Below are 25,707 nucleotides of genomic sequence, written 5' to 3' on the forward strand. Positions count from 1 at the left end.
TCGATGCATAGAGAATTGTCGTATAAGCATCATTGAGGTATTACTGGGATATAATTTCACTGGGACATTGTGTGCAGCAACGGACACTCTGATGTATGTATTTTTAGATTTTTGCTAAGTTTGTACTTAATGATTTGTATATTACTGTAAATAAATTATTGTTAAGTTTAAACTGTGTGATTGATCTTTGCTGGCATTTAGGGTTATTCTGACCCATAACAATATTATACAATATATGTAAGAAACACAAAGAGCATTCTACCGTTTTGGTATTGTGCAAAACAACATCGTTCCCCTTAATGTCGTTACATGTTTTTATATCATCAAGGACTTTTGATAATATTTATTATTTGAATCATATTTAATTTAGGTTAAGTGTTAAGTTTCATAACTGAAATGCGTTTGCATCTACTTTGATATACTAACATTTCAAAATATGACTTCATTAACATTTTAATCAAACGAACATGCAAAAATCATTCTTTCACATTTACTTATATTTTTACGATGAAACCGCTTTAGGGAGAAGGCAGTGCATTTTTGTACAACACTACACACCTTTTCAGAATTACATTCTGCATAATATAGTTTTCAGTAAACTCCTCAAACGTGTTATAACTGCGTAGCGTACATTTGTGTTATATGCTATGCACTGTAGAGGATTATTTGAAGTGTGGAATTTGATAATAAAAAAATGTTAGTACAATGTGCAGATTTCAACCCGAACATCCTCAGTTCGTACACGCTGCTTATGGAGCTTGGTACACTTCGTGCCGCCTCGCTGCACTCGATATAACAAAAAAGTACCAGATGTAAAAATGATTAGATCAAGCAACATGAAACAGCATCAATCTTTCAACTCGTTTAGAAAATTGTAAGGAAGTCTTGATTATGTTTCTTCAAAATGAATGGCGGAGTTAATTGGGTATTGTGCACTTGGTACATGTAATATATTCTTTACCGCAATAAAAGTATATTATTTTATTTTTGAAATATGATTTTATCCCTTTAAGCTTTTTACTTGGGCCAATGCATCAATATTTGAAAGGAAATAATCGATGGACTAAGTGGTTAAAAAATATCTTATTGCGTTCATTCCATTGTATTGTATATATAGAAGGTAATATACCATCTACATTTATCTTTTTAAATATTTAAGAGTTAAATCGGTATCCACATTGTATATGTAATTAATATGATATGGCAAACTTTATTTAAATTTTTTTTTTCAACACAATGACGTTTCTGATTTCAAGGTAAAAGATTCACGTAACCTTTTGAACAATAGACGTATTAATATTCTTATTTCAGCTCGTCGGGACAATATGTTCACTGGAACGAAAATAAAAAATCCTTGATCCATAACCAATTCAGATTTCAGCAAGATTAAATATGCTCTATGTATCGTGCAATTTTGACACCTGTTTGAATTTTGAAGTTACTTTCATTTAATGATGGAAAGGTAAGTGAATTATAAGATGTTGGACATCAAGATTTCTTTTCCAGGCAATCTTTAAAAAGAAAACATTTGTTTATCCTTCTTGATTCCGAAATGAATATTACAGGGAAAACATGAGACTTACAAACGTTTATAGTCGCGCCATTTTAGTCGATCAGTCGGACGAAGGCACGCAGATAAATTATTGAGCCTCGAATGATGTCAAACATTCAATTCTGTGTTTAATTTCAGAAGATTAAAGTTGTCATTATAATGTTAATGAATTGCTGTCTCTTAATAACATTGAAAGTAAAAAACAAAACATAACTTTTCTCAGTGATGTGTAAATATATTAAAGTCTATCGAAAATATAAACTTTTGAAAACTTATTATATGCTTATATGCACGTTTTTAAAATGTTTCTTTAGGTCCGAGGAGTTATTGACAGTTGAGGACAGGGCACAGTTATCCACATTTATTGGCAAAAGCAGCAGTTTTGAACTGTTATATAAAATAAGTCGTGATGGTTGTTCGGCGACAAGGTTTCACCAGTCCTGTGACTACAATGGTCCTACAGTAACGGTCCTTTACGATACTAATAATAGCGTGTACGGGGGATTCCTTTCAGAAGACTGGAAAGTAGGAAGGCCTTCAACAAGCATAGAGGATAGAAAAGCCTTCGTTTTCACTTTACGCGACAGTGGTGTTTCAGAGCCAATGAAGTATCCCGTCATAAAACCTGAACATGCTGCATTTGCATCGAAGGAATTTGGGCCAACCTTTGGTGCAGGGAGTCTTCTGGATATTGATGAACCTAAACAATTAGTTCATAAACATAAGAAAATGGCTTTTAGAAAAACTGGGGCCCCTCAGAACCACCAATTTGATGATGCAACTGTAGATCTGTTAACATTTTATGGAACTGTAGAACCAACTGTGGATAGATGTACAGGGACCCAAAATTATGAACTAAATGGAAAAGCTGATTTCAGATTTGCCTATAGGGGAGACAATGAGCCTATGTGGTGCGCATATCCCATGTGCGTCTTTGATCTAGAGGTGTATAAAGTTAAAGGTTTGAAATATCAATTTAATAAGCATACATTGTTGTTGTTTGCTATTTATTTGGAATCACGTTTTTTTAAACAGCATTTTTGATAAAAAGTTCACCAACAAACTTGCTCGCCTGATAAAAGAAACCATATCACTAATTTTACGAGGGTTGTCCAAATAAGTCGTAGAGAATGCTTATGACTCTTTTAACATTCAACCAAAACTAACCAAATTTTGCAGAAACATAATATATTCAATGTTCTCTAAATTTGTGAATTCTTGATTATACATCTTTCATATAATTAACATTGGAACGATTTATATGAATGCCGCAATGGTCTGTCGGTGCACGAACGAAATTAGGAATAATTTACGCATATAACAATTACATTAAAATTTTCTTTATTTCTTTGGTACTATGTAAAACATTGAACTCAAATTTAAATCAGTGTAATCAGAACAAAATCTAGATAACATGTCCATTTTTATATATCGGTAAATAGCATTAGACTGACGATTGGTGAATTGATTTTCAAAGTGTTGTTGGAATTGTGTTTGATGAAATTGACGTCCTCAACCCGTAACCGGCGCACGGAAATGTTATAAATTGTTTTGGATATGTTTTATATACATCAGAGACGAGAAAAAAGAGTATAGAAATGACATTACTCATTATTTCTAAAAGATAAGTTGTTTTAAAGGGTATGCGATTGAATGATAGTTTTTCTATAAACCGAACATAGTCACTGCATGTAAGAAGAAGAGTACTGTTTGTTAAATGTCTTCTAATCTTCTAAAAAAAAATGAACAGTAGTAAATATAGATAAGCCCCTTAGACAAGAATGGGTTTTCACTTAAAAAAAACATTTAATTTATTGGAAGATAAATTAACAGACATGTGTATAGCAGAAAAATAGATCATGACGTTATAAAAGACGTTAATTACGCTGTTTTTGTGCTCCGATGTGCACCTATGGGTCAATATAAAAAAGCAGCTAAACGTGTCACTTCTGTGTAAAATCTTATTTCTTATTTTCTCCCATTTTTGGATTGTTGCTTTACAATCTATGACATCTATACTTTCTATTTACTAATAATTTAATTCTGGTTGTAACGCTGTATTTGATTGGATAAAAAATTATTTTATATTGTATAAAATGGTTTACCTACGTCACAATGACTCGCGTCAAAAACGTATTAATCCGCACGATGTTACATTCAAATTTTGTACAAATTAAAGTCATTTTGTTGGAACAATCGTCTTTTTTTCTTACATCAAATGAATGAAAATTAAATTATAAGCAATGAATTTAATAGCTACCCATTTTATACGGTATAAACTGGGTTGGAACAGTTTACGCTTTTTTTATAAACCGCTTCGCGGTTTATAAAGCGTAAACTGCCCCAACCCAGTTTATACCGTATAAAATGGGTAGCTATTAAATTCACTCCTTAAATGGAAATTTTCACATAATTAATTACATTTAAGTCAATGAATGATTTTATCACACCAATCAGTCAAATTCATGCTGTCAATGGAATTTTTCTCTTCAAATAAAGATAAATACGCCAAAAATGATATGAATTTTTTTCTGAAAAATCACGTATGCATAAAACAAATGTTAAATAGAATAAATCTTAAAATGAAAAAAAAAAATGAACCCCGTCTTCCATTTACCTGATACAGCATTAAATTTGACTGTAAAAAAAAGTTGTGTCATTGGTGTTTCTATTTTTCTTTTTGCTACAAAATAGTGATCATTCCTGATAAGAGAATATTAACAGTCCTAAGTCATATTACATCACTTCTCACCAAATAAAACAGAAACTGTTCCTTGATATTCATGATCTGAACATATTGATGAACGTCAGAAGTAAAGAAAGTGGACTACAAACTTCTTTTGTCAGTGGTGTGTCCATCGTTAATTCAAAGCGATTTTAGATATTCATTGAACTCTTTTACGAAAGATGTTCTTAAGGTGAACTAGCAATGTGTACAAAACTTTAACTTTATCCAGGGTAAATTAGAGATACAAGATAATTTTATGACTAATACGTCATTGGTTTTACTGTCATTGGCAATACTTCCTAGAGATTAACACCAATGACAGGAATGGTTACACCATTGACAAAACAAGTAGTTTTGGAGAGATATATTCTTCTTATATAGAAAAATTATTTTTTTTTGTATTCTGCTTTGCAAACCTAATTCATGGTGTTTGAAAGTAATTGATTTATTTTCTAATAATTTTTTTTCCACTTACAGACATTTTAAATATATGGTAATGCCAATGACAACTTCAGATCATTTACATTTAACTTCAATGACAAACATTTTTTATGCTCATAAAATATATTTTCCCCTCTTAAAAATTCACACGCCTTGCATGAAGGTCAGAGTTTATCACCTAAGTGAAGTAAAACAAATCAAATTAACTTAGTTTGTTTAAATCTCTCAACGAATAGTTACCTTTTATGGTAACACCAATGACAGTGAAGTAACACCAGTGACAAGAGATTTTGATTAATACATTTTATCTACTAGTTCTTTAATGAAGAATGGGGGATTTAAAACATTATATCTTTCACAATTGAGAACCTTTTACCCTACAAACATTATTTTTTTCAAACCAATGATAAACCAACACTGTATTTCTTTCAGCTTTTACCATGCATTTTTATACAGTATATGTGTGGGCTTAATTGAAGGAAAATATAAGAAAAATATAACGTTTGCTATAGGTTTTTTTTTTCTATATATATTTTTTTAAAGTTACTTACATATCCACATAAATCACTTTCTTCAAATGATTAAATGACAATACATCTCATGTTGCTCTGCATTATTCTATGGTCACAACGGGATACATTGTAAGTCTCTGTCACTGGAATAACCAGATTTCTGTTTGTTATAAGATCATTTTAAGCATGAAATACCAGAAACTTATTTCATTTTTGTATGTGAGCCATGCTGTGTATTCTGTCTTTCACAAGAATTTTCACTTGCTAATTGTTAAGTGATAAGTCATTGGTATCACTATTTTCGATCATTGATGTTACAGTTGAGTCAGTGGAGTAACTGACCTAAAACTTATTTTTCATTTTAATAAGTTTAAATTTTACTTTAATTACCTAATTTCACTCCTTAAAAAAATCATAAACTATGTTACTTTATTTTGATTTATACACACATGGCACCACATTTACAGCACAGTTTAGCGTGCGTCTATTAATTATTGTACTATGTCTCATGTCAATGTCCAAATATGATTGAAAACTTAAATTTCATCACTGGACAACGATACCTTTTGGACTTATCAGTAAACCTGAATAATCCTAGTAAATGTTTATCATAGCTTGCATTCATAAATTTTTCACTTGGTTCTATACAACAAAATTGTATAAGGTAACACCATTGGAGAAAAACACAGTTTTGATAATTTTTACGAGAATATTCTGTAAAAAATAGCTTCCCTACTGTTTGCTAAATGTTGTTTTTCCCAAAATATTGTGCAGTTTTATCAATTTAGATACAAAAAAAGAAACGGAAATATTTAATTGTATCTCCAATTTTCAATATGAACCATTCAGCTGCTTTCTTTTATATTGACCCATAAATGCTTTCTTTTTTTTCATAATTTTCTTTTTAAAAGTGGTATCGTCATTAAACTTGAAATGCGTGGTCATAAAATATTATTTGTTGCTATGACAAGAAAAGAAATTAACTTTAGCAAAGAGAAACTAAATGGTTTTTACTGTCCACGACTTTTTGGGACAACCCTCGTTTATGTTATTTTAAGTATTTACTGAATTTTAAAAAAAGTTTCAATATCTGTAATCAGAACTTACTGGTACTGTTTTTTTTTTTTTTTTTTTTTTTTTTTGTTATTTTTCTATTGTTTTTGGTTTTTATTTGATAATTCTGACATTTTTTTGCAAATATAAAAATTACATTAAGATATAGAAAGCAAATGGGAATTTAAAACAATCGTTATATACGGTGAACATTCTTGAAATAAGAAAAAAAACCATTTCTCTCTAAAATGTTACAGTTGGTAAAAGTTTACTTTTTCCAAAGCCCTCTCATGAGACATGGAGAGAGTTTCCTTGCTGGGATGAACAGGTAATTCTTTGTCTTCTTAAAACTAATACATGTGCATAAATTAAATGGTAATAATTTTGCAATATTATTATTAGTATATTTTAGGGATGTCAAATCTGTCAATATTTGATAATACCGGTTACTCGGACGGTTTTCCGATTGAGTACCCGGATACTCGGTTTAATTGTACATGAAAATACATGTACAACTCCGTAATTTTTCTTAAACACCAATATTGTTTTTAACTTTTTATTATGCTTTTAGTGCATGTTTAAAAAACAGAGTCCAAAGGAAATGATTTATTGTACTTAATTGATTTATTTTAAAAAAGCATACACGAAAGACATCAATTTGATACACCAATAATTATAAATAATTATGTTTCGGAAGACCTTTAATCAATCTGCTACCCATCTTTGTAAGGATCACACTAACGAAGCAGAGGGAACGGACATTCTTGAGATCCCTTGTCGTGTATAATTGTTTTAACCCCCCCCCCCCCCTCAGCTAAATTTACTCCGGATAGCTGACTTGTTTTCAAAATATTTAATTATATGTATTACCATTTCTTTACATTTTTAAGTCGGTAGCGGCATACCTATGCATGTAAGATTTCGGTAACGTTTACTAAAAATTTAAAATGATTCAAAGATAACATCAGACCATACTTAAATGATCCTCATCGAAAAGAAATCATTGAAGTCATCCAACAACTAAGGATCGCAAAAGGTGAGAAAAGTGGGTAATTTGGCACTAATTACTCTACATATACAAATACAACCATTGGCGATAACGGATGTTTTACAAGTGTAGGCGGCGGCAATCTAATTATCGTATGCACATTTAAATTAATTTTAAAAAAAATTGATGAATATATGTTCTTTGGAACTAGAAAAATATATACATCCAAGTAATCGAATACCAGTTTTTGTATTCGATACTCGGACGTTCGATCGAGTACGTGGGTACTCGTTGACATCTCAAGTATATTTCTTCAATAAACAAAAGACATGGTCACTGTGGCTTTTGGCCAAGTCCTCAATGCTTCCACAAAATTCCATATAAGATATCATAAAGTCCACTATATATGAAGTTATCATATTTTGTTTTATTAAATTTTGTTTGGCGCAGTGGTAAGAAGCGTCTGCAACTATTTTAAGGGAATGCAAAACCCTAAAAAAATCTTCAGGAAAGGTGTGCTGAAGATTGTGTATAATGTGTTGAGTTATAGCTTGAAATTATGTGCACTCCTTTTCATAGTTATTTTTTAAATTATGTATGTATTATTTTCAAATTGTTAATGGTTGGTGATTGATTTCAACTTTTCTATCAAATATGATCTTTTTAAAATACAAATTATAATTTCTGATAAATATTCATTTGCAAATCTAACGTAACTACCATCCCAAGTTTCAAAGGCTGCACTACATGTAATTGCAAGGAAACATGTCATGTGCTCTTAACTAATTGATGAGCGAGTAATTATTTATCATTTTTTGAAAAGTTTGAATCTTGTGACAAAGACTTTTGCCACATAGTTTCAACTTTAAATGATACTGTAAATGTATTTTATTTGGCGCGTACGATATTTGGCGGAAATTGATTTTTCAAGAAGTTGGCGTAGATTTGATTCAGCGGATTTGTTAATGTTCTGTTTTATGCAATGTTTGCTTTTCCGTAGACATTTCGAAAATTAAAGGACACAGTTTCCAATTATAAACCCTTAGACGATTCGGGTTTATCTGAAGTGAACATCTTATTAGTAGGGCATATTGGAGCTGGGAAATCCAATTTTTTCAACACTGTAAACTCAATATTCCGAGAAGAAGTGACAGCTCGGGCATGCGCAGGAAACTCAAAACATAGTCTTACTACAGTTGTAAGTAGTGTTTTGCCCATCTGTTCCATGGTTGATGCAATAAACTTTTCAGGATTTTGAACTGATTTTCAAACTTACATTAAAAAAATTCAAAATATTATTACTATTTTCTTAACTTTTATTCGTACTAATGAAACTGTCGACAAAGATTTTGACAATTCATTATTATTATATATCAAAAAATCTTTAAAAATTCGGAAGATTGAATTACTGGATTATTTTCAAGAGAAAAGGAAAACTATATAATAATAAATTTTCATATGAAAATTGAGAATTAAATGCACTATTAAACATATGTTAAATGTTAACTGATTTTTTTTTTCATTTTTTGTTAATAATTACACTGTAGTATCGAAAATATCGAATTAGAAACCCGGAAACTGGTGGGTATTTAAACTTCCGCCTCTGTGATACACGTGGAATTGAGGAAGATATGTGCATCAAACATCAGGATATGGTATCCTTATTAGACGGACATCTCCCTGATCAACACAAGGTAAACAAAAATGCAGATTATAAATAGACTTGCATTCTTTACCATCTACTTTAGATAAAGCCATTTAGCAAATTCGAAATCTCACTTGATAATTTGCAATATAAATGTTCATTATGCAAAAAAAAAATGACTTCTTGATGAATAAAATGGATTAGTTTAGCATGCACGAAAATCAAAATCAACAACGTAGGATTCTTTACTTAATTACCGAAAATAAATTTTGAGCATATTTCTATTACTGGGGAAATTTTGAGGAAATGGATATCTCCATATGTTTTATTCAAAAATTCATTGCCTATAAATTCAAAACGGAAAATATTCAAAAAAAAATAATTTTTGTATACACTTTAATTTTTAGTTTAATCCTACGGCTCATGCTACCGAAAAGGACCCTGGCTTTAATACAAAACCTACCTTTAAGGATAAAATACATTGTGTAGCTTTTGTTATGGATGCGAGTACCATTGATGTTCTTCAAGGATCAGTCTCGCAGAAAATGGAAGAATTTCATTCTCTTATGATTGAACGGGGTACGATGTTAAGAAAACTATGTTCTATAAAGGTGTTTTAAAATTTAAAGCTTCTATCATTTATTTTCACTCTATGGTACTTGGTATTTACCCCGAGGAAATCTTATCAAACACAACACTGTATCAGTGAATAGAAATCACTGTTTATTACTTGCGCAGAGAAGGTTCATGTGAAAAATTTGTTCAATTGATTTATCATAGCCTTTCAAAATGTCAATTATACTTGAATTGATTACAAATTGTGTACAGTGTTCTATACTGTGAAATTCTATTATTTAAAAATAATATATATGGACAGACCACTTTAACAGCAAAAAATACCATAAAATAAGAACTCTTTAGTGTGTAGTGTAGACAGGATTCTTAATAAGCTTTGAACATATAGAATTTAAGAAAAAGATAAGTTTATCAATATTAAATCTTTATTTCCTTCGATGAAAAGATAAATTATTTTGAAGATGAGTAAAAAATATTGAAGATATCTACAAATATTTCAAAATATTTTATAACTTTGTGAAATCCGGTTATCTGATTGGTCAATAAGTAGTAATTATTGAAAATAACTACCGCTGAAAGCGAATAATGACTTGCACGAACTGCCTCGTTTTCACTTTAGCTTTAGACAAACATGGAAACTAGCAACTTTGCAAGTTGTAGGTGAGGAAAATTAAAAACATATAGTAAAGAACTCTGAGGCTGAGAAAACACAACAATTACAGGGATATCTGTGAACATTTTTCGGGAATACTAAGCACATACCATTCCATAGTTGAATTCGACTTTTCCACTCGGAGAACAGAGTTTTGACGCTGTTTATGCGATAACGGATCAATAAAGACAACTGTCAAGCATGCCATGTATGGTTTAATCTTTTCGTAGAAGAGATGGATAGGCATTTTTATTTTGTCAGTGCATTTCCTCTACAAATGTATATAAAGCGATTCTCAATCTGGGGGAGGGGGTACTCTGTTTTACTCGGAGATAGATATCTTGTGTTATTGTTATGCTGTGGCCGTATGGGTTAAAATTCAATACCGAAACAAGTTCCTCTAAGTGACATTCAATAAATTCCGAAACATTTACATTCAACTTCGTTATGGTTAATACTATCTCTGTAAACATAAGGAAGACATACATTGTACATATAAATTTGGGAAATTATCATTCATATAATATGATAAATATAGACTCAATGTAGGTCAATATGCATTTATAATGACCCAGGATGACAGATATTGACCTCAGATACATGTGGAATGTCAACCTTGGGCTAGCACCCTCGGTCGATATACTCTGTGTATCTTTGGTCAATATCCGTCATCCTGGGTCATTATAAATGCATATTGACCTACATTGAGTCCATATTTGTATAATATTTGGCGTGCCGTACATATACGCATGTGCTGTTGAATAAAAACGCTTGTTATTTGATTTATGAAACAATTATTTTTTTTCTTTAGTTTTAAAAGACTTTTAGCATGTATCACATTAACATGTTTTCTTCATGAGAACAAGATGTGGTTTTAGTATATATCTTACACTGTATTTTTTTAATATAGAAGTGATTTTAGGAATTAAAATTTATCCGCTCTGAATTATTGAAATTCCATGCAGTAAAAACGTACAAATTTTCATTATATGACACCCTAAGTGATAATCTTGACGTCATGAATTTATATATATATATTTTCTTTTTTGCAGAGGATATAAATTTTTAGTAGATTATCCTTCAGAAACATACAACACATAGATCGCACACAAAGATCTTTTTTTATAAATGTGATTTTTTTGAAAGCATTTTACATAAAATATATAAAAAAAAAAACTAAAGTTGGTGACGGTTTAATGCCGACACTATTTTCTAAAGGAAAATAACCTCGAAATGAATAATTTTAAGACGTTTCTGCATAAAGCTTAGAAATATACCATATGAATAACGTCATATTTCAAAAATGGTAATCCGTTTTGCCATATTCTTTTACAATTCATCATATTCATCTAGTAAACTCGTTTTATAACGAATTTTATTACTTTAAAAAGAAAATTGAGTTTTTTGGCCTAATTAAGCCCTTGTTCTTTGAAATTCATTTATGGTTAATGCCATAATATAACAGAATTTCATAATTTGGTAGTAGAAATTCGCTAATCGGGGTTCTTGTAAAACATGCATGTAAGACATATTGCTCGAATAAAAGTAATATTCAGTAACAGAAATAGCATTTACTATTAAATGTCTCATTTTAGGAATTCCACAAATAGTTTATTTGACGAAGTTGGATAAAATTTGTCCATTTGTGGATGACGACGTTCGCAGAATATTCAACAGTGAGGCTTGTAAACAAGCTGTTGACAAAGCAGCTGAGGTCATCGGGCTTCCACGCTCTCATATTTTCCCAGTGAAGAACTATGAAAAAGAAACACAGCAGCAAATAGGAGTCGATATTTTGGCGCTCTCCGCTGTCAGACGGACGCTTGTGTATGCAGACGATTATCTCGAAGATCAGTTCGAACTCTCACAATCTGAAGAGCAACTTCAGCTTCTTAAACTGTAGTATCCCAGTGTTATATGTACAGCTTCTTGAAGCTTTAATTTACCATTTAAATCTTACTTAAATGACATTTTGCAATGTTTCATATTAATACCTTGTATTATTTCAACATATTCATCAATACTGAAAACAGATTCTTTAATTACGAAACATATTTTGACCAATTACTGATCTTTATATAGGATTTTAAAATCAAAAAATATTTCTTCAGAAGAAGATAAGTAAAATTAGATGATATACGAGTAATATATGGATACAAAAGATTAAAACAAGTTTACATGTACAAGGATCACAGAATGATGTACGTGGACTTTTTCTGACTATCAATAAAGGGAAGTCAAAAGGGGCTTAATCTGTCGACAGGGGGTATTTTCTTCTATATTCCCGATTCCAAAACTGGGTTTCCAAAGGGCCCCCCTCTTAACTCACATTGTTTAATGAAATGTGACCATAACAACAAGTAATCTTGCTCGAAGGAGAATTGGAGCACTACAAAGCAGGGCATGACCAACACAAACCTCAGGCTGTAGCAGAGGTTGGATCAGGTGGCATGGAGGAATAATCACTGATTGTGTGTTCTAAATAATGATCTGTTAAACGTTAAAATCCATAGACAATTTATAACATGGGGTGATTTATGTTCTTTTTTTCAAATCTTTCTGTATGTTTGTTAAAGGTATACATGTGCTACAACAATAAAACATCAATTGTTTTCTTAATATATTTTCTGGAATTCATTAAATGTTGTTTTTATTGTACATGCACACTGAAATAAACACCAAGACAATTCCATTTGTTTCAATGTATGAATCATACAATCTAATGTATAATAAATATTCTTCAGAATGGTCTGTGGAGATATACATGTAGTCTTTACAATTCGGTAGTTGTAAGGGCAGAAATCTTTACAAAGTCTACAGATCAATGCTGCAGCATTAGATTTGATTAGGCTGCGACCTAACTCCTCCATGTTGCATCCCATATAATTAATTCATTTCCTCCACATATGTTCTTAATGATTGGACAGTCATATGACCCGTCGCAATTACACTGGCATTTGAATTGACGACATCCGCTTTCATACTGGAATGGTTTATTTCCTTCATAAGAGATTCCAAACTTTCTACATTTTCTACAGGAATGTACAGTATTTATCATACTGACAATGAATAGGAGGACCAGGAGTCTTATCATCTACAAATAAAGAAATAATCCACATAGAATAAAGCTGAATTTAATTTAATCTTTTTATTCAGACTAAATTATGTTAGGTAAGATGAAACAAATGGAGATATCGAACAGTGCCCAAGATCAAAAGTCCTTAAAGCAATACAAAACGGGAGCAGAGCAGAGCAAACACGTACCTCCTACAACATCAAAGGTGGGATTAAGTGCCATAGAGGATTGAACATCCAGTGCCGACCGGTCACACCTGCCGTGCACTCCTCGTCATGATCGGATAATAACGAGAAAATCTGTCGTCGATTCAGTGTATAAATAATGGATTAATAAAATGACTCAATGATGAATTGTATTTACTGACAAGGTCATTGAATTCACCATAGAACTTACGAAATGATGACTTTAAACAATTGAAATTGTTCATACATAGAGCATGCTCTTGCGTATCGAATCAAATTAGATATATATAATCTGTATGCATTTGATGGAGGTATATTGCTTCGTAAGTAAGAAAAGTTGACGGTAGAAAGTTAAAGTCATCACATGATATTTTTGTTCAATAAATTATAATATGTCAATTACTGTACTGAAAATCTAATTTCTCTCGACAAGTTTCCGTATGTCCTATCTCATTTTTTCTGACTCAAACGTTGCCCCGGGATACAATCCTCATAAGCTTCTTAATATAAAAAGCAAAGCAAACATTATTATTTTTATATCAGTGACTTCATTCTTCACTAATTTTAATAAGAAAGTTTCAAATATGTTTTCATTGTCTGAATAGTAATACTAGTACAAGATTGAAGTCGGAGCTGTAAATAAAAAAAAATATATTGCATATAAAAACTACAAAATGTCGGAAATGAAAAGTTTAACATTCAGCACATGCTATATAGCCTAGTCTATGAGATTATATTGAAATCTTGTGTTCTCTCTTTTGTTGATTCGAAGTTTTGTTTTATATTAATTCATTACATGATCATGTACTAGGCACTTTCTGGCCTTTATATCTTAATTAAGATACATGTAGTTCACTATATATTCAATTTTTAATTTTTGAAATCAACAATTTGAAATGATCAAATGTAAAGATTAAATGAACCAGAACAAACTCTCAGTCGTCATTAATGAGATTTAACTCAAAATTGTTCATTGATAATTTTTTTTTTCATACCTTCTGAATTGAATTTTGATATTTACATTTGATAATCAGTAAAAGTTATCTCCACAATAAGAATTAAACATATAGAAATATTACCAAATCTGAACCTCCGCAGTAGGTAATGCGGTAAATACAGTAGAAGTAATACAGATATCGATATAGACAAGTGACCCCATCTTGGAAGAGATCCGTGTTTTGCATTGTATGCAATCTATTCACTTTGATAGAATATGGATTTTTTAATACATATATTAAACATAGCTTTGTCTTTGGATAAACAACAGTTAAAAGATTTTTGCGTTTAACGTTTTCGAATAATCATGAATTAATAAAGACAAGAAATTCACCGAAACCCTGATAGTCTTTGCCAGGGATTTTATATACATGTTTCGATACTTTTTCTTCTATGGCAGAAGCTACTACCTCTGATGTTTTCAGAGGTACGTGTTTGCTCTTCTCCCGATTTGTATTGGGTTTGGTTACCGTTTGTTATCTCCATGTTTAATGTATTTCCCTGTAACAATTTATTTATTTGAGCATCACAATATTTGAACTTCTGACCTTAAACTTTGAGTTGACATACATTTATATAAACTTTGACCTTGGCTTAACGTTTGAACGGTTTGATCTATGGCTTTCATATTTTATCTATGTATTCCATATGAGAAGAGCCTTAGAAGGGTACCAACATTTTTTTAAAATTACATCCATCTTGTAGAAGGAAGAGATAAGACACATTGTCGTTAATTGACAGTAAAAATTATAATCAAAATCATATCCTACATACATTTTAATTTTTTCTATTATTTCTAGAAAACTACCTTATATAAGTTGAAAATAAGCGATTGAACATTTGTGTAGCGGTGATATTTTATCTTTTACATCATGCTATTGATTTTTTGTCGCCTCTTTCAAATCATTTTTAGCCGGGCTTATTGCTCAAAGAACAATTGCCGGTGTAAAGACGAATAATGACCCCCATCGAATAATGACCGGGGGGTCATTTTTCAATGACAAAAAATGACCCCCACCCGTAGAAAAAAATCATTTTTTGTAGAAAAAGGGTCCTAGGGGGTCATTATTTTATATGTTAGTCCTATAAAATAATGACCCCCATTGAAAATTGACCCCCTTTGAAGTGATACAAAATATACACTCTTTGATATCTTTTTTACAGCGAAACTAATTTTTACATATTTTCTGTAACCAGGAAAATACAAAAGTCGTATGAAATAATTAAGAGATTCACGTAGTCTTTCAATGCTTAAATTGTGTTTGAAAAGAGATTCTTTAATTATCAAGCAAATAAAATTTCTTTTTAATATTCCTCCCTATAATGTTTGCTTAAAGAATGATATTTCACTTGTTGAAACCAAACCATGCAAAATCAGGTTTAAATACTTTTCAACAGGAAAAATTAAATTTTCCGTCATTTAAATTTTTAGTTTGTTTAAGTTTGGCAAATCCTATTTGACAATGAAAGAGGAAGAAATTTTTATCCCCACCCAAAAAAAGAACATTACGTTAAATCAAAACAAAAAAAAAAAAAAAAAAATAAATGAAAAGAAAAAATATAAATAAAACTCTATACCTTTCAATAATTCTGAAAGAGGCTCTAGATAAAATATTGAAATGAAGCTAAGCCTTCACACAAGTACTATCATATCATAATTTACTTCGCTGTGATTAAAGCATACTTTAAATGATGGTGGAGGTATACTTGAAAGTATTGTGGCAAAGTAACAGTTAAAAATTAGTAGAATAGTATACTTGTCAAACTTTCTAAGTCCCGACTTTTATTTTTGCAAAAATTCCAAAACCCTTAACTTCAATTTACTACTTAGTTGCTTACAAATTTGCCTTTAATTTGTAATACTTACCTGTCAAAGCCAAAAAAATGTAATTGAATGTGTAATTGCTCGACCGTGACGGTTTTTGTTAAAAAGCATGAAGTTTGATTTCCATATGTTTTTCGGGTGTATTCTTCATATTTTTTACTTCCACTTCTTTTACCTTTTTACTTCTTCAATTGATAACGAAAAACAGAAAAAAAGGTTTGATTAAAATGAGGTGTATGTCCATACAATAATTTGAAAGTGAAGTTGAAATGACCCAAACTGGTCGTTGTTAACGAGAATTCTGTTTCCTTTCACTGTATGACTTTGTTTTACTTAAAAGTTTTTTAATTACCGCCAGAAAAACCTACAAAACGTACCTGAATTTCTTTTAACCGTTACAAATCGCTAGATTTTCAACAAACACCATAAAATCATCCTACAGTTTATCCGGAAAAATCAATGGAACCGGAACCGGAAGTGTCCTCCCCTCAATGTCAAACTGGGGGAGTGGGGGATACATGTAAGAAGACATGTAACTTTTGTTGATAAGGCACAGACAATTTCGATAAGCCCCCTTGTCATCCGAATCTCAACCCTAATAAGAGCATGCATGGAAGAAGATAAACCGGAGTTTAAGACAGCTTTTCCAGCAGCAGAATCTAGTGGAACTAGAGGACGACCTAGTCTCCACATGGAAAAACATTCCATAAAAAAAATTTCTTAAATAGTGTGAACTCTTTGAGGAACGGTAATCTTGCTGTGAATTCGTTTGAATGGAGAATAATGCAGTATTTAATGTTGTGAATTTTTAATTCAAGGGTGCCTTAACTTTTCAGCATATTGTGCTATGGCGCTTAAATAAGAATAAAGTAAGTAAGAAAAATTATTTTCCTACTTTATTATTCTGTATATTTATTTAATTATACTGTTAAAATCATTTATTATAAGAGGGGTGTAAAGCAAAAACTTGCCTGGGGACTTAGAAATTTTGACTAGTACAAAATATTTTTAGCTTATTTTTAATTCCTTCTTTTAGAAAAATAAAGGTAGGGTGGTTTTATTTTTGCTTTTGTTCAATATCGACTACCTCCTAAATAAGAAAGGGGGTGGTGTAAGTATAAGTTCTAAAAATATGCTCTGTAAAGCTATGGGCTAGTGTCATTCTAATGCAGTCATTCTAATGCAAAAACTATGCATGTAGACATAAACTTTTGATTTAGCACACAGTATTCATTACATTTCTTTTAACGTAGAACGTAGAACCTACTTCGTATGACATCATAACTTGTAAATGTGTTAAACCTGTGCTAACCCATTCAGACGTCATAATTAATTCAATGCCACTTTTTCCCGTACTTTACAGCTTCAATAAAAATGGTAGAAAATATTGCATTTTGAAATTCACAGAATTCAATCATGCCAACATAATCTTGATTCAATTCATATATTTTTTGGTTTATAATGCTTAATGGCAATATATTTCTGGAATAAGAGAACATATGTAGGCACCTTTTATTTACTAGATCTAGACCTGAAGTTGACAAACCCAAGACTATCTAGTGTAATGAAATTACAATGTACATACTACTTTCGTAATAATTTGAATGGTATGTAACCATTTTGAAGGAATGCATAAATCGTAAGAAATCTTTAGTTGCCAGCTATATAGTGTAATATCTTGATGAAATGTGTCTAAGTCAAAGATGTACGTGTTGTAGATCGTTTGATCGGGTGTACATTTTTGTGATATCTATAATGAAATGATGTGCGTTCCATTTAACAATTATTTGTTACCTATTCATATTTTTGGTGTTTGATTACAATTTTTATATTAAATATGATCTTTTTAAAGAAAAAGTACAATTTCTGATAAATATTTAATCTGAAAGTAACCCCAAACAGTCATTTAATTATTAAATCCCGTGTAAGTGCAAAAAGTTCAAGAATATGAGTATCGGTAAATAGCCTATCTTTCATTAGTTAGAGGGGAAAGGTATATATTTTAATCATTTTTTTGTAATCATTTGGCTATGTTCTTCATCATATTGAAGATTGAAAACATTATGACAAAGACTTTCAAAAAATATTTACAAATATAGTGTGAATAATTGGCTAAAAATAATAGAGTTCATTTGACTATTTTTTTTTAATGGTGGACTTATCTTTTATGTCAATTGAATAAAAAAGAAATTATTCTTGATAAAATATTGTTTAATATTATTCTGTTTAAAAAGTTTATAAACGACGATGTTTGAAGAAGTATTTTTGTGATTTTTCATATTCCCTTTATGACAAGTACCCCTAAAAATATTTGAAAATGTGAAGTCGCAGTGTGTAAATTCCATACCAAGTTTCACAGCTTGTTCTAGATTAAAAAAAAAAACAAGGAAACATATCATGATATCTTAACTGATTGATAAGCAAGTACTAATTTATCATTTTGAAAAGTTTGAAAATCTTGTGACAAAGACTTTTCCGACATAGGTTCTACCTTAATTCTTGTTTCACTCCACCCTTTTACTCAGTTCTGAGTATATTTTTCAGAGAATTTAATATGAAAATCAGAACAAACATTTTCATTGTTGTAATGTCTTTTTTATATGTATATTAATATGAAAATTTAATTAAAGACCATTTCTTTTTATGTCCCCGTAATCGAAGATTCGGGGGTATATAGTTTTATCGTGTTCGTCTGTATGTCCGTCTGTCTATCTGGCGGTTTGTTTGTCCGCAAAAACCTTAACCTTTACCATAACTTTTCGTTTATTGGAGCTATGACTTTCATATTTAGTATGTATATTCCTTGTGACAAGACCTTACTTTGGGTACCACCAAATTTTACCTTTTGACCTTTACCTTGGAGGTTATCCCATTTTACACAAAAATGCCAAAGAACTATATGCGGTATATTGCATATATTTGCCCCCACAAAAGTCAGATTTTGAAAACTTCCTCAAATGTGCTGAATTCAATAAGTTGTATGAGAAATATAAATTAACAGAAAATATTATTATGTCAAAGCAGTGTATTCACAATTTTTTGTTTTTATGACGTCACAAACTAGTCCGATTTTATATCCTTTTCAGAAAGAGGACAAAATGGACAAAATTTCAACAATTTTAGCTTTAAAATTTATAGAGCGCAAGTTTGTTCAGGAACAATATTGACATATTTCATTGATATTATCATTCTACACATTATATCAAAATATTGATCCTGAACACATATGCGCTCGGTGACTTTTACTCAAAATATCGACAAAATATTGACATTTTTCTGTAAAATTCATAAAAAACTGAAATTAACGTAATGTTTGTGACGTCATTACGTAAATATGGCGTCATTACTTATGAAAATATTCAGTGCTTTGAAGTCAGCATATACTCCCCTGTTTAAGAACTTAATTAAATATATCTCCATCAAAGTTTGATTTGGGGGGCAAATATTGGTTATTACCGAATAAAGTTCTTTTTACATTGGCCATAACTTTTAAACGGTGGATACTAGTACTCTCATACTTCAAATATGTAGTTTTTTGGCATTACCTTTCGTTGGATACTAAAAACCTTGACCTTTTGACCTTGACCTTGGAGTTTTCCGTACTTATGATTTTTTTTTACCTTGGCCATAACTTTTGAACGGTAAGGGCTAGGGTATTCATACTTCACATATGTTATCCTCGTTACATTAAACATTTTCTTAAGAAATCATCAACTTTGACCTTTGAGTTTGACCTACCTTTCAAAAACTTATCCTTAGCCATTACTTTTGAACAAGTGGTGCTAGGGCTTTCCTATTTTGCAGTTGTATTTCTTGTGAGAAGACCCTTCTTTGGGTCAAAATATATTTAAATTGCATTTAAGAAAAGTTTAATCTTCGCTATGTTGCCATACAGGGGCATAGCTGTTTCACAAACACAACTTTTTATATATGAGGATTTGCGGATAAGAGATGGATACCTCAAAGCGCACAGACAGACGGACGGACATCCCAATCACTATATACCCTCCCGCTTTTCAAGCGGAGTATATAATAATGTATAATACTGCTGATTATTTCTGTCAGTTCGATGATTTCCACCATCAAAAAACAATGTTTACCTAACCCTTAAGGCTTGATAAATCTTTTACTCCTTTGGATTCTGAATCATTGCATTTACCTTAAAATATAGCTTTAATTGTATAATGTTATGAGATCAACATCTCATCATTTTTTTCCCAATAAGCTCAGGCGAGCATTTTAGCCAATATACTTCTTTATCCATTTTTTTGCCCCCTAAAACTTTTAGCTTTAATCTACAGGGGGTACCAGATTAATTCTGATTCTGACAAAATCGGACCGTGGTGTTAGGATTGAAAAACACTCTGTCAGTGTCTTATCATTTATATTGATAGTTTTAAAATATTTTTTTCATCAGAATATAAACGTGATTCATGTAAGAAATCCATTCTACTCTGTAAATGAGCCCGGCTCTCTGTACTTCTGAGTACTTTGATTCATTTACATATTAGGTAAATTTAGTGCATTTTTTTTGTAATTTCAGAATGTACTTCATTTAATACTTTATTTAATACTTTTAGTAATCCAGTTATGGCTTAGTAAACAGGAAGAACAATTTTCTTAAAACATTTTCTACTCGTACATAACACTTAATAATTAGTCTTTTAAATTGTGTTTATATCTTGTTTTGAATGTCTACATTATATAAAACGCTTGCTGTGTGAATTGTAGAGGAAAACACTTGAATATATCGAATAAGGTTAAGAAACAGTTTTAAGTATAATTTTTCAGCATAAGTATACTTCTCAAAATTTCTAAGTCCCCACTTTTATTTTTTCTAAAAGTTCAAAAACTTAATATCAATGTACTAGTTGCTTTTAATTTTGCCTTTAATTTGCTATAAATACCTGTCAAGGCCAAAAAAAATGTAATCAAATGTGTAATTACTCGACCATGACCTTTTTTGTTAAAAAGCATCAAGTTCCCTAACGTACATGTATGGAAGAAGATACATCTGAGTGTGAGACAGCTTTTCCAGCAGCAGAATCTAGCGAAACTAGAGGACGACCTAGTCTCCACATATAAAAACATTCAATAAAAGACTTTTTCTTAAATAGTGTGAACTCTTTTAGTAACGGTTGTCTTGCTGTGAATTCGTTTGAATGGAGGATAATGCAGTATTGTACGTTGTGAATTTTTAATTCTAGGGTACCTTAACGTTTCTGCATATTGTGTTAAAGTGCTTCAATAAATAAATTAAGTGCGAAAAATTGTTTTGCTACTTTTTAATCCTGTATGCTTCTTAAATTATACTGTTAAAATAATTCAATATAAGAGCGGTGTAAAGCAAAAACTTCCCTGGGGACTTAGAAATTTTGACTAGTGTATATTGGAATGGAATTTACATCTGCACATCAAAAACAAAATGTAGTCATTTGTTTTCCATTATTGTTACTTTTTAAAGGGCAAAATATTTACAAAACAAATAAATCACATTGAAATTAATTTTAATTTTTAGCTTAAAATTATTCAATTAGTAAAAAGCATTACCATCTTTAGTTGAATGCAGTAATTCAATAATGGCGTATAAAAATGAATTGCACAAAGATGTTCTCCTTAAAACAAACTGAGACGATTGGACATTCCATGCTACATGTATGATATATCTTGTTTAAACTGTAGTATAGTATACATGTGCATTGAAAAAGTCGTAGAAAGAAAGTCATCAGATGAACACTTTCAACCTTAAATTTACAATTTACAAGTCATGCATCTCATGCAACTTGCATAAGGAGTTGATCCTTCTGGTGGGGCGTGGAGACCCGTCCTTCGGGTGAGACCATATAAACCGAGGTCCCGTGTCGCAGTGGGTGCTGGCACGAAAAAGATCCCTTCCTGCTCAATGGCATTAAGTGTCGAGTATAGGACAAAATTTGCGTTCTCCGCCAGCAAATGGTGTATTTATATAAAGAGGGGGTATATATCCCTCTAATGAAGCTTATAACGGCTTATTAACAGAAATTCTGAGGGTTAATTCATGCTGTGATTCATATTTTATAACGTCATATACGTTACCACGACCTCATGTGAATGACATTTTACTGTAATTAAGCTAAGTGTTCAAATTCACATTTAATAGAGTAAAAGTGGTTTCTATTTTTTGGCTACCAAAACCCAAAGCATGTTGAATAATTTGAGCAAAATCATTCAATACAAAAGCATTTTCGTTTACATTGTTTAAAGTATAACTGTATTTGTTTCCGAAATTTTGTATCAAAGTAGCCATAGATAAAGGGATTCACAATATTATTCATAAAAATAAACCGTCCAAAATAAAGCCAGGCTAGTGTTTCAGATTCTGACAGAGTGATATAATTAAAATCTTTAATAGCATAAATAAGAATCAAAATTACAAGCGGTGGAATATAAGCCAATACATAAGCAATTATTATGACAAGAAACATTTTTGTGATTCTTGTCTGCACGGATCCATCTTTAGGACGCGCCTGTTTGCATTTCACTGTGCCATCAGGGTTTTGAACTTTGATTTCCTCCTGTGTGTTGATGTCTGATGTTTCTTCTAAAGTTTCTGCAATGTGTTCATGTTTGTGTGGTTCATTTTCTTCGATTGACACATTAACTCTTTGTAATTCTGTGCCATCAATTCCACAATTTCCTTTGTCAAGTTCAGTTAATTGTGTTATCTGTGAAGATTTGGTATGCAAAGGAAAGTTAAAGTCATTTTGCGTGCTTCTCACTTTTATTTTCCGACGAAAAGAAAGCTGAACCTGTCTCAAAACGGGCACATAGAGTCCAGTCGTTATCCCAATGTTTGCCAGTATTATAAGGAATAAAAGTCCAAAATACACGGTTAATACTGGTGAAGTGTCAACGGAAAATTTACATATTTCTATAGTAACGGTGTGATTCATAAACTTATCAACCTTCCTTAAAACCCCCGAAGTTCGTAGCACCGGGACAGAATATGCAATAGCAATTCCACATGCTATTCCAAAGAAAACTCTTTTCCAAAATAAAGTCATTTTAGGACCGAATGGTTTGCAAACCAAAAGGTACCTTTGTAAAGATATTACCACAAGTACATGAGCCGACGCTCCAGGAACACACATCTGAAGAAACGAAAGAATTCGACAAACAGTATCACTTGGGTAATTGAAGAGAAAGATATTGTCCATAATGTAGAGAGGGGGGATTGTCAAACATGCCACAAGATCAACAATGGCCAATAACGGAATAAAGTAACGCTCCCCTCTCTCTCTGATGCGAAAAAAGTAGAAAAAGATAATGGTAAGGTTTCCTATGATCCCGATTACAGCACCAATTACAATTATTCTTGTGCTGCTCACAGAAATATTGGAATGTCTTTCTTGTAGTAACAACTGGTAATCCGTGTTGTTTTCCATAATTGAATGATCTAGACTTGTATAATAAAGTAGACGGTATATATTCATATATTGAGTAACTTCCTTATTGAATACATACGTACAAGTCATTTTATTAAAACAACCAGATCAACTTGACAACACTTGTTCATGTAGTCAAATGCTGACAGACGTTTTTCATACCAATTGTTAGTCCATTATTTATACGAGGGACGTACAATAAATAATGTCATCGGGGCTCGGAAAGAATCAAAAGACGCTTTTCAATGATTTAATCTTCATGATTTTACTAATTAATCTCCTTTGATTAAAACAGATGTCCGTTATTTTTCTAAATCTAATTTCTGATTGTATTTAGAACTCATTTTTGGGTATGACCCTTAGTATACTGGAAAAAGGCAGATCAAATGATTTCCTGGACTTGTTTCTTCTTTCCGAAAGGTGGTATTTCAAGTTTGGAAATAGAAAAAAGTCAAAAGGTAGAAGATCTGGCGAATATTGTTAGTGTGAAAAATTATTAACTTTCTTTTTATCCCGAAAAGCCCATTTACTCTTCAGGGGTGCGGGTTTGGACGCTGTCATGAAGAAATTTAATGTAGTGGATTCCTGCTTAGTGATTTGATGCCCATTATATAATTTTTTATCATTGAAATCCACTTGCTTATTTGTCTATAAAACAGGCATTGGTTGGTGTAAATGTCACAAATTTCAGTGAAAATTTCTTTAAGATTTTTAACACGTTTTACAGCAGCTTTAATGAAGCTTTTAATTCCACTCTAGTTTACTGAATCTTTACCATTCATTTTTAATGCAATGTTTCGAATAGCCCTTGTTTCCCAGCTTCTCACGATGAAACTATGTGATGAAAAGTGGTCACATAGACTGTTATCAATTCATTAAAGATTCAATAATAATAGAAAGTCTAGTTTTATGTCGTATGATTTCTAATTGTATGACATCGAGCTAATGACATTGTTTATTGAACGTCCCCTCGGTAGGGGATGTTCACTCCTCCATGGAACCTGATCCCATCTCAAATGTTTCGGAGGTCAATGTTTGCTCTGCTCTTACTTTGTACTGTTTTATGGACTTTGAAACTGAATACTGTTCGTTATCTCCATATCCTTCTTGTAGCAATTCGCAATACAATCCCACATCTGCACAGGATCTCTTGAGTCCAATAAAAATGACGCTGCTAAGGGTAAATGTTGTAAATTGCCTTCGATTTTTTTTCAATCAGATTTTACATTACTTCTACAATATAAAAAACATATTACAGATCAAAAATATATTTCTATTCACTCTGTTTCTCTCGTATATAACATTATACATGTATATAATTCTTAGTATATAGTTCTGGTGTAGAAAATTTATATTTGAAGCTTAAACTCTAATTGTTTTCTGAAATTCAACTTCATTTTTAGATTCACACCACTAAATTTACAGTTGTTTTCATACACTACTTTCTAAACGTTGTTAAGGGTCAGAATTCATATTTATATTATGTATAATATATACGTTTTTTAATTTTTTTTAGGTTCGTGGTTGTATTAAATATTGGGATAGGTCTAAAATAAGACGGCAATGAGTTAAAAAAAAAATTTTAGTCTAGAAAACTCTTCTCCTTAAGAAAAAATTCTCGTTTAAAAATATTTTTAGTTTTCATATTTTTGTAAAATATATCGCATGTAAAAATATATCTTGAGAAAATTCTTATTAGAATTAGTGATGTAACTTTCAGCTAGCATGCTCTGTAATGTAATCTAAAATTTGAAAAATCACGTACATGTAACTGATATTGCTTTTGCCTACATTTCTTGAAGACTTCAAAACTAATTAAATAACTCAGTGTGTTCTAACTGAATAGTGAATAAGCAATGTATAAGGAAAGCTTTTCTTACATTGGATCTGACCCCCCCCCCCCCCAAAAAATTAAACTTAATATTTTACTACTTTAAATATAGAACATTTCGTTTGCACTGGTATTGAGAGAGCCTTCGGTGGTTAAAGTGTACATGAACTTCCTCAATTTAACATTCATGGCTCAACAGACAGTAATTATTGCTGTCATACTA

General features: G+C 31.2%; 2 protein-coding genes across 2 annotated transcripts; one reads left to right on the forward strand and one right to left on the reverse strand.

Moving 5' to 3' along the window:
* The first annotated feature begins 1,454 nt into the window (after positions 1–1,454).
* On the forward strand, positions 1,455–12,050 carry LOC134235570 (uncharacterized). The gene is made up of 7 exons (XM_062717703.1): positions 1,455–1,462; positions 1,867–2,513; positions 6,538–6,614; positions 8,275–8,472; positions 8,822–8,968; positions 9,327–9,498; positions 11,743–12,050. Exons 1-7 carry the CDS (start codon positions 1,455–1,457, stop codon positions 12,048–12,050), a joined length of 1,557 nt encoding a protein of 518 aa, XP_062573687.1.
* Positions 12,051–21,256: 9,206 nt separating this feature from the next.
* On the reverse strand, positions 21,257–23,572 carry LOC134235571 (uncharacterized). Its single transcript, XM_062717704.1, has one exon. The coding sequence runs from the start codon at positions 23,423–23,425 to the stop codon at positions 22,433–22,435; it is 993 nt and encodes a 330-aa protein (XP_062573688.1). The 5' UTR covers positions 23,426–23,572; the 3' UTR covers positions 21,257–22,432.
* Between the last annotated feature and the right edge of the window lie 2,135 nt (positions 23,573–25,707).

Source organism: Saccostrea cucullata, unplaced genomic scaffold, assembly GCF_032062105.1.
Source record: "Saccostrea cucullata isolate Sc308-1 unplaced genomic scaffold, CSIRO_AGI_Scuc_v1 ctg3600, whole genome shotgun sequence".
Lineage (NCBI taxonomy): Eukaryota > Metazoa > Mollusca > Bivalvia > Ostreida > Ostreidae > Saccostrea > Saccostrea cuccullata.

Bases quoted from the DNA above. Each gene is read 5' to 3' on its own strand.
- LOC134235570 (XM_062717703.1), top strand. The intron at 2,514-6,537 runs GTTTGAAATATC...CTCTCTAAAATG, and splicing joins AGAGGTGTATAAAGTTAAAG to TTACAGTTGGTAAAAGTTTA. The intron at 8,473-8,821 runs GTAAGTAGTGTT...ATTACACTGTAG, and splicing joins AACATAGTCTTACTACAGTT to TATCGAAAATATCGAATTAG.
- LOC134235571 (XM_062717704.1), bottom strand. From the start codon at position 23,425: ATGGACAATATCTTTCTCTTCAATTACCCAAGTGATACTGTTTGTCGA.